Source organism: Heterocephalus glaber, unplaced genomic scaffold (assembly GCF_053883595.1).
Source record: "Heterocephalus glaber isolate CG9 unplaced genomic scaffold, H.glaber_assembly_v1.0 deba00001150, whole genome shotgun sequence".
NCBI classification, from domain to species: domain Eukaryota; kingdom Metazoa; phylum Chordata; class Mammalia; order Rodentia; family Bathyergidae; genus Heterocephalus; species Heterocephalus glaber.
This window is the reverse complement of record NW_028258204.1, coordinates 766,482-780,565: the sequence shown is the minus strand read 5'-3', so window position 1 is coordinate 780,565 and position 14,084 is coordinate 766,482. Positions and strand designations below refer to the sequence as shown.

Below are 14,084 nucleotides of genomic sequence, written 5' to 3'. Positions count from 1 at the left end.
CCATTCCTGGGCTCCCCTCTGTGTTCGCATGCTGGACAAGCTGGCTTCTTGAGCTAGGCTCTTCTAGAAGTAGCACTTAGCACACTGGTGCCTTCTGCTTTTGGTGGCCCCAGATCACTCCCCAGAGGCACAGGCTGGCCCCATCCTCTCTGCTTGCCAGAGTCCTCTAGGCAAGAGCTGTCCCGAAACCCACAAGGCCTGGGCCAAGAGCACACAGCTCCAAGACAGCCACTGAGCCCTGTCCAGTAGCCCACAGCCTGCTCTGCCCTCCTGTGATGTGACACCCACATAATCCCTGGCCCCTCACAGCCAAGCCAGAAGGAGCCACCACAATGAGTGCTGGCTCTGCTTGTTCTGTCTTTAAAACAGTAGCAGTTTATTGTGTCTTTCTGACAGTGATGGTTTTAGGCTCCGTACGGCAAAGGTGGGGAGGCGGGAGCAGGAAGAAGATGGGGCGTGTCCCCCCGGGAGCTGCTTGGCTTTTGCAGACACTGTGTGTATCTACATGGTGACACTGGCCTTGCTGCTTGAAGTGGCCTTGCCTTACAGTTCCAGGACAGTCAGTGATGATGACTACATAAATGTCACCTGGCTATTCCACAGCTGAGGTTTTGCTTTTTGATTTCCCATGACAATAACTTATGCTCTGATGATGCTAAATGTCAGGTGGGGAGATGCTGACACTGCCTGGTGCTGGGTGGAAGCTCCCCCTGGCTTTACCCTGCACCCATTCAGGGGACCATGTCCTGCTGTCCCTGTCACGGGGCTGCTGTGCCTCAGAGGAGGCTCCCAATGCAAACAGGAAGCAGCATGGCACTCTGCTGTTTTCCAGGCTTTCTGGAAACACAGCTCCCTAAATAAACCCAGGACAGCCAATTGGGAAAAAAAAATGCCTAACGGCAGACAAGAGCCACAGACTTTGCCACTGGCCAAGCCTCTCCCTTCCGCTGACACCGGCGTCTGTTTGCTCTGAGCAGCAGCTGTCAGTATTGTTCCCATTTTACAGATTTGAGGAACTAATGACTTCCCAAAGCCCCTTGGTGTCCCCAAAGTCATCCCAAGTTCCTGGGCACACTATCTGTCAGGCACTCTTTCCTCTAGCAGGCTTCTTACTTGAAATCCAAAAAAACACCAGATAAAGGGCATTCTAAATATATTTCTTTTCTATAGATGTTGATCTCCTGTTACTGAAAAACAGGAATTAGCTTGTCTGCTTGAGGATGTGGTTGGCGCTCTTATAAAAAGGATATAGAAGAAATCTGTGCAGACTGCCAGCTCCATTATGCTGCCGACCGCTTCCAGCAGAAGGAGAACCTTCGCGGCCAGATATTTCAGTAAGAACCTTATTTTCATTGCCTTCACACTTGACTTTTTCCTTGGGCCACAGGGTCATCCATGGTTGCCAAAGGAGCCCCCTTGGTCCTGTGGCTGAGGGCACCAAGCAGCATTCGTGGTCAGGGTCCCGGCCACTTCAGCTCCCGGGTGCTGGCTGGTGCCCAGCACTCACCCCTGAACTGGGGCAGCTGCTCTGTTTCTACCTCAAAATAGGCGTCCTCGTGACTGGGACTGTCAGGGCCACTGGGCTCTGATGACACTCAGTTTTTAGGATTGTAGCATCCATCCACTGCTGGGGTGGGAGGCAGGGGCTTTGAGGGGAGGCCTGAGGGTCCTGGGGATGCTGTGTCCCTGCTTAAAAACCATGTAGCTAAGCAGTTGGTTCAGCTACAAGGAGGAAGGGTCAGGGCGCCAGTAAGTGACTGGGAGGCGACTGTGAGAGTGCTGTGCGGCTGGAGCAGAGCAGGTGCTGGCTGAGGTGTGGCCACCTCACAGGCAGAAAGGCGCTGGTCCAGTCGGTCCTCCAATGATGGTGTGTGAGCACAATCCAGCTGCTGCGGGGCAGGAGAGGGAATAGGTCAGTGGTCCACACCCTGCTCCTTGCTGGGATCACTGAAGAGCTGTGGAAATTTCCTAGGCTTCTCCTTGGAGATTCGGGCTGAATGGGGCTTGGGTGGGTTCCAGATGAGCGTGCTGTGTAGTGAGGGCCAGGAAGTAATTTTTTATTGCAATGAAATTCACATAACATAAAATGAACCACTTTGAAATTTGCACTTCAGTGGAATTCATCCATGCTCAATTATGCGTGAGCGCCACCTCTATCTAGTTGGGGAACATCCTCACCTCCTCCCCCAGTCCCCAGTGAGCAATATTCCCCCACCCCCCTCCCCAGCACCTGCCAGTCACCAACCTGTCTTCGGACTCTATGGGTGTCTTATCTGTGAGATCAGGCACTCTGTGTCCCCTTGAGCCCCTTGGTTTTCAGTGTGTTTTAAAACTCATCCACACTACAGCACGTACATCATTTCTCTTGGCTGGGTTAATGTGTAGGGATTATTTGATCTCACACACTTTGGCAGTGTCATAAAAATAGCCATGCCATGTCAGAAAGCTCTTCAGAGGGGAAGGGAGCCAGCCAGGCTGGGAGAGGCAGCTTCTCCCCCATCCTTGGTCTCCTGGGGGACACCCTTCTCTCTCTGCCTCTCCTTTTTCCTCTTTTTCTATCAGCTGAGGTGATTTGTGAGGATCTAGACTTTGTCTTGGACATTTTCAGGGAGTTAAAGGTGAACAGAAGGTTCTTGGAAGCTGAATTGTACTGCTATACCTCACTTCTTCACTTTGCCCACCATTGTGCCAAGTCAAGAACCTTCCAGAACCTTCCAGAACCTTCCAGAACTATCCTTTTACCAGGAAGCCAGATGCCAGCCAGGTCCCTCACTCATGGGCTATGCTAAAACCCTTATACAGCAATGGCACCACCCATGGCTCCCTCACTGTGGAACCAACCTGTTTTCCCAAAGAATTTTCCTGCCACTTCATACCCAATGCATCATCTTTTCTCACCATCTCCCTAAACCTCTGGCCACTGATCTGCCTGGCCCTTTCCCCAGAATCATGGTTTCTCCCTGTGGCTCGCTATCCTGAGCAACACACTCCACCCACACACACCAGGAGCCACTGCATAGCTGAGTCCTCCTGGTATGTACACTAGCAGCCTAGGCCCATTCCCCAAAAGAGGAGAGGGCCGCTCCAAATCCAGCCCCTCCAAATCTTCCCCACTTGGGAGCCAAATTCAGCTCCGAAGTCCCTGGCCACAAGCCAACTTCAGGACCAAGGCCGGGGCAGCTTGGAACAGGGACACCTGTCACACCCTGCCCTGTGCCTTGTCCTTCACTGCTGCACAAAGTGGGATGGCCAAGGCAGGGAGGCAAGACTCTGTCCTGGGGAGCAGGAGACCCAGGGGAGGGGGCCTGGAGCAGTCGGAAGGGGAATAAGAGAGGGAAGGTAGGTGGGTGGCATGTTGGGAATCCTGGGCTCTTTCTCCTGGGTAGTAGGGAGCTATGGAGAGTTATAAACAGGACTGATCTGATCACAGTTGTACATAGAAGAATAGCATGGCAGCAGGGTGTGACACAGCCCTCATCTGGATTTTTTTTTGAGTTTTTGCCATCCTGGGGATTGAACCCAGGGCCTTCCCACTGGGCAATGTCCTCAGCCCTTTTTTATTTTTTCTTTTGTGACGCAGTCTCACTCAGTCGCAAAGTTACCTAGGCTGAGCTCAAACTCGAGATCCTCTTGACAGTCCCTCACTCCATGCCTCCTTATGAGTTTCCATGCCACTTGCTGCTTCTCCACTGTTCTTCCCGCCCTCCTCCAGGCATCCCTCAGGGCTGGCATATGGCCTCCTGACTGGCTCCTCAAGCTCCGCCCCAGCCACACTGGCTGAAGTGCCAGGCTTTCGGATGCGCTGCCTAACTCTGGACCAATTCTCCAGACAGCCCCTGGCTCACAAATTCACCTCCTGGCCATGTTTGCCCTGCACTCCCTTCTGCTGAGGCTAGGAGAACAGGGCAGGTCACACAGTCACCTGTCTTGGGTCGCCTGGGCAGGGTAAAGGGCTGCATCTTGACCATCACAGTGACTCAGAGCCTGGCTCAGAGCCCATGGCTACCAGGCTGGAGGCCCAAGGGTGAGCTCTGGAAGGGTCTCAGACTGGCAGAGAAATCCTCGGCCTGGAACAGCTCATGTCACACTCTGTGTGCAACTATGACTCATGACAATCACTTCCCCAACTACCCACAAGGGTCCAGGAGGTACAGTCCCAGCATGTGTCCAGGGGGGCAGGATGGTGGCACCAGTAACCACAGCCATGACTGCTACCCACTGCTACCCCACCCCAACTTTCCTGTGCTTCTTCCTGACTCACATTTCTGTGTAGCGCTTGTGACTGTGACTATAATGTGTGACTGTCACTATAACAAAATACCTGACATCAGAAACTTATAAGAAAAGAGGGTTTCTTATATCTCCCAGTCTTCACTCTTGCCCATGATCCATTGGCACTGTTGCTTTGGGCTTGTGGAGAGGCCGTGCATCATGCAGAACACAAAATGCTCACCATGTGGCCAGGAAGAGAATGAGAGGAAGGAGAAGGGAGCACAATCTGCTCCCTTCCCAGCACCTCCCAGCTGTGCTCCCTTGGGACCCAGCCTTTAACACATGGCCCTTGGGGGACAGTAAAGTTCCAACACATCGTGATTATTATAGTGTTCTCTGTTTACGAACTTAACAGCTTTATTGATATGTAAATTTTATGATAAAATTCACCTAATCTGAGTGCATGAATCAATGATTTTTAGTAAGTTTATAGATTTATAGAACTATCATTATAATCCAGTTTTAGGACATTTCTGTCACCCCTAAAAACTTCCTCTGTGCCCATTTGTGGAGAGTCCCCAGTCCCAGCTCCAGCCCACTGGTGCTCATTCTGTCTCTGTGAATTCGCCTTTTCCAGAGATTGCAGATAAATGGAATAGCATGCTGACTAGTCTTTCGTGTCGGGCTTCTTTCACATGGCCTGAGGTTTCTGAGGTCTGCTCCTGTTTTTGTGTGTATCAGAAGTGTGTCCTTGGAGGCTGAATGATGTGTTATTGTATGAATGTACATTCTTTTTATCCACTCACCAGCTGATGGAGAGTTTAGGGTTGTTAGGGTTACATTAGGGTTATTTTCAGATGGGCTTATCATCTTGAATAATGCTGCTCTGAACACTCACACATGTGTTTCTGTGCCTATTTGCTTTCATTTCTCTTGTACTGGGTTTGTTTTGTTTTTTAAGATGCTCTCAAAATATTTTTCAAAGTCTCTACCATTTTGCATCCCCACCAGCAATATATAAAGATCTGAATCTTCCCCCTTCTTGCCAACATATGCTATTTGGCTCATGGTTTCAGTGGCTTCAGTCCATGGTCTCTTGGCTCCATTACTTCTGGGCCAGTTGTGAAGCCGAGCGTCATGGTGGAGAGTGTGTGATGGGGCAGAGCTCTCCACGTCATGGCTGCTAAGAGACAGAAAAAGAAAAGGAAAAAGCCCAAGAGGAAGAAGATGGGGCCCGGATATAGTCCCCAAGGTCACACCCCCATGACCACCCCCTTTGACCAGGTCCCATCTCTTGTTTCCATTAGCTTCCAATAATGCCATCAATCTTATCAGTGGATTCATCCACTTGAGGTTAGAGCCCTCTCGATCCAATCACTTCTCCCAAAACCCTGTCATCTGCCAACTAAGTATAGTGCGTGAGTTTTGGGGACATTTCAAGTCCAAACCATAACACCATCATAGTGGACATAAAGTATTTTATTGTTGGAAAAATGATTTGTATGTATCTAATGATTAATGTTGATCATCTTTTCCTGTGTTCATTAGCCATTTATATATCTTCTTTGGCAATATGTTTATTCAAATTTTCTGCTCATTTTTAATTGGTCTGTTTTATTAAAGTTGTAAGCATTTTTCTATATTCTGGGTACAAATATTGCATCAGATATTTGATTTGCAAATATTTTCTCCCATTCTGTGGCTTGACTATTCATTTCCTTAATAGTGCACTTAATATTTGAAATACAAAATTTTAATTTTGGTGATATACAGTTTATATATTTTTTTGTTTTGTAGATCACAATTTGGTTGTGGTATTTAAGACATTTTGCCCAACCCCAAATTATAAACATTTTTTCTTTCCTTCTAGAAATTGTATGGCTTAACACTTACATTTAGATCTCCAAATGCAACCACGTCCATAGGTCCTGAGATTGGGTTTTAACCTCTGAGTTTTGGGGAATTGCAGCTTAACACCTGCTTTACTGGCAAGCAGTGAAGAGCCTGGGCCCAGGAAGAGGTCAGGCAGCACTCTCTGCAAATGTACTGCCCACTGCCCACAGCTGGGCCAAGTCAGGACTGAGTCAGCGGTTGTTCCCAAAGAACCAGCCTCCTCGGTGACTTCTGCCCCTGCCCGGCTTGGAGACACACAACCCCAGGAAGCTGTGGGATGGGAACCGCGGGGAGGCCCACAGCTCTCCGGTATGGCTTGCCCTCCTGTGGGCTCATTCAAGAGCCCAGCTCTGCAGGCTGGAGAAAGCTTCCCTGGGAGCAGGATAAGGGCGCAAAGGACAGGAAGTTCACTGACTCAAGGGGCATAGGGCTGTTGAGTGACAGTGGCAGACTTAGCCCTGATCTGAACAGACCCATCTCTACCTCTGCCTTTAGGACAATGACTGCACCCTTGGGCTGCACCCCAAGATCTGCTCATAACCCATCACCCCCCCCCCAGCATGGCTGGGCTAGGGCTCCAGAGTGGCTTCTCCCAACAGTTTAGCTGTCACACATGCAGGACCAGATACCATAAAAACAAGGGTGAGAGGCAGCATCCTGGTGGCCTAGGAAGAAGATGTGGATGGATGGAGGGACACAGATACCCTCAATGCCTTCCAAGACAGCCCTACACACCATTAGGCCCAGAGCTCAGTTAAGACAAGGTCCCTCCTTCTGCCCAGACTCTGCTTCCACTACTCCCAGACCCCTGGGCATGACCAGGTCCCTGTTCACATGCAGCTCTTCTTCTGAGGGTGGCAGCTGACAAGATTCCCTTATGGACAATTCACAGGGAAAGCCAGCCTCTTTCACCATGCCACTGACTTCATCTTGCCAGCTATGAAAAGATAAAAACAGTCTTTAGAAAAAGCCAGGTCAGGGTGTAGATCCTGATTCTACCACTTGCTCACTTGGTGGTCTTATCTGGGTGATACAAGGTGTGACCAGAAAATGCAGTGAATGTTTTTAAATTTTTTAAAATGTTTTTGCAATAGAAGGCATTTGCCATTAATTGCCTTCAAAATCCTCCCCCTCACTTTGAACACCCTCATCCCATTGTTCTTGCCACTTTCTGCAGCAGGCCTGGAGTCTTCTTTCCTGAGTGTCTTTAGTTGTGCTGTTGTGGCTCCCTTGAGGTCTTGAATCAATTCAAAACATTTTCCTTTCATGGTCATTTTGACTTTAGGGAAGAGCTAGAAATCACAGGGTGCCAGATCCAGTGAATAAGGTGGAAGAGAACACACAATGTTGTTTATGAACCTTCTTTCCTGTTGGATAGCAATCAGCAACAGCATTCACTGTATTTTTTAATCATACTTTATAAAGACACTCAGGAAAGAGGACTTCCAGAAGTTCCTCAGAAAGTGGCAAGACAATGAGATAAGTATGTTTCAAGAGAGGGAAGCATTTTGAGGGGAATAACAGTGAAGTCTTTCACTGTGATACACTTTTTAATTTAGATATTCACCAAATAGTTTTATCATATCTTATATAACAACAGGCTGTAACTCGCAAGACTGCAATGAGGATTAAATATCTTATAGAAAGCAGAGTTCACAGAAGGGCTCAGGGTACACCCTGGATAAATAGGAATCCCCTTTCAGACGGACAATAGACTCCTACTGTTAGTCTCTGACCATGGCCTTGAGAATTTTTTTAAGTGGAATGATGAGAACTCTGTCACAGGGACCCACACTGGGAGTCCGGCACACAGACTGGCTGGTTATCCACAAATGCTCTCAGAAAGAACTCAAGCAGCACTGGAAGTATGAAGCAGAAACAACATCTGTCACCTCCAGAAGACTGTGACACATGTGTCCATCTCCACAAGGATGAGAACAGAGTGGAAGGGCAGAGTGTGCAATCCCTCTCCGTGACTGTCCCCATGGGGATGGGGGAGTTGCATTGTGGTGCAAGACCCCATGGATTAGATCTGAGCCTGGGGTGGCCTTCAAGGGCCCCTGAGTTGGGGCAACAAGGCCGGGCCTCTGTGCTCCACAAGCAGTCCTGGTGGCAGCTCCCCAGGAAGGGAGCGTACCCGAAGCTAGGATACTCCCAGTGCAGACTGAGGCCACCTGTCAGCAGCTGGGGCTGCTCTGTCTTGGGGCCATCCAGTGGCAGTGGCAGAGGCCACTTCCAGCATCTCTAGTCGTTCATTGTTACAAATAATTCAATGAGTGAGCTTTCTTCCTCCACACCCAGGAGCCCTGGGGAGCTGGGGCCATCATCTGGTGGATGGCACCCTCTCTTGGTGCAGCCTGCCTGGACTGATGGCTGGGATGGCTAGCTTCATCCTTCTCCTCCAGAAGCATCGCCGCTGCCCCACATACTATGCCCACACTGAAGATGATCCCAGAGGCCATGTGGAGAACCGGAAGCAGAGTCACCAAGAAGCATCCATTCCCTGAACCAGATTTCTAGGCCTGTGCATTAGTTTGGGGTCTCAGAGTGCAAGGCAAAGCCAACAAAGCACAGTCAGCTGCATCACACAGAGCATGGGGTGGACACCTGGGCCAGCCTTGCTGCGGGAATAGGTGGGGCCACCTGGCATGACAGCTTAGCAGGCGGAGACTGAGGCACCCTTGCACATGCTGCTCACCGCCTCTGAGAGCTGCTTTCTTCTACACGCAAGAATTCACACAGCATCTCTGGGCAGCTGCATATGACACCCAGGACAGTGACGCCTGGCTCAGCAAATGCTGACCGCCAAAGTCAGGGCTGTGACATTTGCCAAGCACAGACACTGTGCCTCCACCCTGGGTACCACATGCTCCTGGCCATGTGGGCAGTGCTGTCCTGAGCAGGGGTGTCACCAGGCACCCCAGTGCCCTCAAACTGATCTCCTTGCCTACTCTAAGGAAGAAGAAGAAACCAGATGTTTGTCACTGCTGCCAGCTGTGCCCACTGCCTCGTACTCTGAGTCCAGATGTTCCTACCTTCATGTCAGGACAGATTCCTCAGGCAGCTCTGAGGCGAGGCAGGGCAGGGCAGGGCCCTGAGGGCAGACAGTGCCCTCTGCAGAGGACAGTGGGGCCCCTTCCTCTGGGCTCCTGCTCCCCATGGAGAGCCCTCTCTGTCCAGTTCAGAAGGGAAGGAGTCAGTCCCCGTCCTCGAGGGCCCACCTCTGGAGAGGACACACATCCATGAGCTGTCTGACATGAGTGAGGTGTCCCACAATCTAATGCCATCCAATTCTGACAGGAGCTGGACAGTCAGCACAGTCCCACTGCAGACACTTGCTACCAATGGTCATCCAGGCTCCCATACTTCTGCCTGATGTTCAGGGGCACCGACCCCCATCTCCGTTTCAGTCATTCACTAGAATGACTCACAGAATGCAACTCAGGAAGACCAGAAAGGAGAGACAGTGAGGGCAGGGTGTGGGAAGAACAGAGCATCACCGCCTTCCAGGGACCTGACCCTGAAGCACCCAAAACCCATCGTTGAGTCTTCTCTACATGATGGATCTAATTCATGGCTCTTGATGACAGAACTCCACATCCAGCCCCCCTTCCTGGAGGAGGTTGAGCCTGAGACATCCAGCCCTCTAGTCACTGGGAGCATTGCCTTGGCAATCATCCTCTATCCTCCCAAGTTCCCTCATTAACAGAGATGCAGGTGCCTTTGGAAGAGGCTTGGTGTTCCTCTCTTCATCCCATCATTCAGGAAATACCAAGGACTTAGGAGCTCTGTGCCAGGAACCAGCTATGAAGACCAGATACCTACCCCCACCCAGCTCCCAACGCTACACCACACCCTCCAGGTGCATGCGCTAGAGATGCAACTGTCTCTCCTCTGTTGGCACCTCCCACTGAGCCTGTGTAGTCTCAGTTATGGGCAAATACACTGGGGGGTGGGGGGGGTGGAATATCTTCAGCCTTCCAGGAAGCTCCAGTGATAGTACCATGGGTTTGGGACCTCAGCCAGGGCTCCAGTTCCAAAGGCAACAATTTCCCAAGTGTCAGTGTGGCCCCTCCCAGCAGCCACCACAGAGTGGAGGCTCTAGGATTTCAGGGCCACCTGGAAGCCATCCACTCTGCTCAAGTTCTCACAGTGACCCTGAGACATAGGGGTCATCATGAGTCCAGATGAGACCTAGAGGCTTAGGACCAGGGGACAACAGAGTCAGGCCCTACCTCTGACTAGCCAGCACTGTGTCTGGTACACATGCTGGGCTCCCAAGGCTGGAGTCAACTGATGCAATACAACCAACAAGTCCTCTCTGGGGAGTCTCTGTTACACCTGGATCCAGATCCAATGTAGAGGGAAACAGGGTTGGCAAGTGCAAGATTATCACCAGACAGGGTCCAAGGAGGTCCCCCAAAGAGGAAATGAAGGCCTTAATTCACCTCCTCACACCCACATATAGTCAGTCCGTGGATTCTCATCACAGAGAAACATTTCAGAATGTGTCACTGAGAGGCATAGGCAGATAGCAATCAGCCAAGGGACTTCAGTTTGAGGAGCTGAAGGGACACTGCTTAATGAAGATCTATTCAGAGAAGAACAGGGCCAGGTTTTAGGGATTTGCTGGGGCAGGTTGGCATCTGGCTGATTGTTATCTCAGGGCTGGTTGCAGAATGGCTATGGAGAGTCCTTGCTGTTTGAGAGGACAATTTAGGCTCCCTGAGACCACTGTCTCTGTATGGGGCAGTCTCGGCCTGGTACAGGCTCTCCTGGAATCCAGGTAACCACAGATTGAACACAGTGACTGGAGCTTGCTCTTGGGTAGTTGAAGTCTCTGTAAATCTCTTATCTCAGTGAGATAAATTATGTAAATACAGGGCTAATCTGCCTTTCAGCCCACCCTCTCTAAGTGGTCAACATGCCTATGTGCAGAGCTGAGCAGCGATTGGACCCAAAGTTTAAGGTAATAAACAAAGATCAAGCTCTGCCTGTTTTTAGTCACCTGTTGGGCATCTGTGGGCCTTAGTGAAGAGCCTTTTTTTTTTTTAGCAAAAGCCCCTTTCAAGTCTCTGACTGCCTCAAGAGAAAACACAAATCATGCTTTTAATGAGCAACAGGTTAAGGGTCTGGGAGTTTGTCCTCTGTCCCTGTAGTGGTCTCTGACAAACCAGCATTGAAATTCAGGGCCTCAAACAGTAAACCATTCTGGCATCAAGGCCTGTGAGCTGGTGTGTCTGCTGTGGCAGGTGGAGAGGTGGTCTGGCTCCAATGTGCAATGCTTTCCAGCTGTCAACAGGGTAAAAATGGATTTGATATGACCACATGTGTTTCATGGAAGCAGAGCAATGTCAGCAAATTGGAAGATTTTTTTGTTTGCAGTACTAGGGATTGAACTCGACCTTCACACTGAGCTACATCCTCAGCCCTTGTTTATTTTTGATTTTGAAACAGAGACTCGCTAAGTTGCCCGGGTTGGGCTCTATCTTGTGATCCTCCTGCCTCTGCCACCAGAGTACTGGGATTATGGGTATGTGCCACCACACCTGGAAGATTTTTGCAGTCAGTCTACCAAAGAAGGGATATGGCTGCTTCTAAAAATTGGAAGCGTATTTGCCCCTGTCTGTTGGACTGGGTTTCCTGTCAGGAGCTTAGCATTTGGGGAAGCACTTTCTGCTCTGGGTAGCAATGGTGATGGTGGGCTGTCGGCATGAACATGCTCCTGTGTTGGGGGTCCAGGGCTTGGATGTGTCTGGGATTGCAGAGGCCACCCCCTTAGATCCCTGAAGCTGACACACCGTCAGATCTTCCCTGTCTGAGTCTGTCCCCAGTGGGAAGAAAAGCCCCGGCAGAGCAGGTGTGCATGAGGCTCTCCTTCACAAAGGCCAGGTGGCCACCACCAGTCCAGTCTTTTGAGAACCAGAAGGTGCATTAAGAACAAGTTTCCCAGTAGGAATGCGAACTGGCCCTGGGCCAGTCTTCTGGGAATCTCAGCTTCCTCATACGTAAAACGGGAATGAGACTCACCTCCTGGGGCTGTGAGGTCCTGGTGGAAACTATGGGTGATAAGCTCCTGTCCTTTTACTCACCCCTAATAGCAGGGATGGGTATTTAGGTTGTTGTTAAATCCCATCTATGCACCAGGTTCTGTGTGCAGGGGAACCCTTATGGGCTTTTCTGTTACTGGTACAAAACACCCGACACTCGAAACTTAAAGGAGAGTTTAATTTGGCTCATGGTCTCAGAGTTTTGGTCCGTGGTTGGCTGGCTGGCTCCAGAAAGAACATGGCAGGAGGGCTTGGTGGAACAAAGCTGCTTAGTTCATGACAGCCCAGAAGGAGAACATAGGAAGCACCAGAGAGGAAGGGGAGAGATACCAAATACAGCACCCAAGGCCACTCCTCCATGACCCACTCAGATACACCCAGAATGTGCTTTACTAATCAATCCCCTAGGTGACACCCAAGCTAATCAAGTTGACAATTCAGCTTTGCCGTCACAGGTACCTTGCTTGAACAACAATCTGAGTTGAGTATAATCATGATATCCCTCACCCCATCTAGCTGAATGACTGGGTGCAGCTAAAGGAGTCAGGTGGGGCAGGACTTGAATCCAAGTCTGTCTGTCCTGGGACTCACACCCTAATCACAACACAGCCCTGTCCCCATTGTGCAGCACTGCATTTCACAAACTGGCTTCATAAATGCATGTGTAACATTTGCAATAAGCTCAAGTTAAGGCCATGACACTGAATATCAGATGAGTCTAATAGTCACAAGGCATCGCTGTATGCCCTATGTGTCAGATAAAAAGGCCCAAAACCAAGACCAGACCAGGCCACAACAAGCCTTTATTAGGGGAATAGATCTGCCGGGCTGTCTCTGAACAAAGGAGAGACAAAAGCAACATGGCCGGGGCAGGGAGAGTCTTTTATAGAGACTGGGGTGGGGTTTGTAGGGGCTGAGGTGGGGTTGAGTGAGGTAGTGACTAGGGAATGGAGGAGCCGGTGATGTCACTAGGTGGTAGGAGGTGAGCGAGTATTAGGTTACTCTCTAGGTGGGAACAGGGGCATGCTGGGAAGAAGGGTTTATTCTTTGGTGGGAGCAACCATCTTGGCATGACGTCACACAGGGGAGGGGGCAAGGCATGATAGGAAGAGGGCAGCTACTATACATAATAGCTGCTGAGGTAGTGGGAGACCTATCACTATGTAGATATGTCATCCACTCTTCATTCTGTAGCTCAGGTGTTATCATGAAGACAACTGGTTTCACAGAAGCCCAACCCTTGTAAGGAACAGCTGCCACATTAGGGTCAGAACAGTGAGACCCCTTCACCCTAACCACCCTGCCCTCTGACCAATGCTTCTCTCTCAGTGACATGAGACCTTCCCATGGGTTGGCTCAGCGTAGCTTTCTGTGTGTGCATCCAGTCCTGTCCTCTCATACCTGAAAGATTCCATGGGGTTTCCCGGCCAGTTTCTGCATTTCCCAGATGAGAAAAGAGAACCATTGAGGGAAATGACTCAGGCTGCCTGAGGCTTCCGGGCTGAGTGGGGCCTAATTCATGGAGACCAGGTGTTGACCTGGCCCTATGGTATGCATGGCCCCATTCTAAAGAAGAGAGGACAGGAGCCTGGACAGGGCCAAGTGGCTGTGCTGGAGGTGGAGCCATGTGTGACCACAAGATATGACTCAAGCTGAATCACAGAAAATACACACACACACACACACACACACATACACAGTATTGCACATAGAAGGAAAAAACCCACTCTAACCACCAGTCATTTCAGGAAGTGATATTTTGGGACTGATTTGACTGCCCCTGCAGAAGTGTGACAGTGAGTGAATTACAGGACGCTGTGGGCCAGTTTCCTCTTTGGGCTATGCCCCTGAGGACACTCACACTGGGGCAGTTCTGGTGCCAACCCCAGACCCACTCTGAGACCAGCTTGGTGAGGAGGGCCCCTCATG

General features: G+C 50.3%; 1 protein-coding gene across 3 annotated transcripts in view; it reads left to right on the top strand.

Annotated features, from left to right (window-relative positions):
• The window catches only part of Arhgap22 (Rho GTPase activating protein 22), a 160,295-nt gene that overhangs the window by 1,845 nt on the left and 144,366 nt on the right, over positions 1–14,084 (top strand). For all 3 annotated transcript variants that reach the window (XM_087210571.1, XM_087210569.1, XM_087210570.1), the window contains exon 2: positions 1,171–1,334. In XM_087210571.1, the coding sequence (XP_087066697.1) occupies positions 1,283–1,334 (52 nt within the window). In that variant the 5' untranslated portion in view covers positions 1,171–1,282. The remainder of the gene's footprint in view (positions 1–1,170; positions 1,335–14,084) is intronic.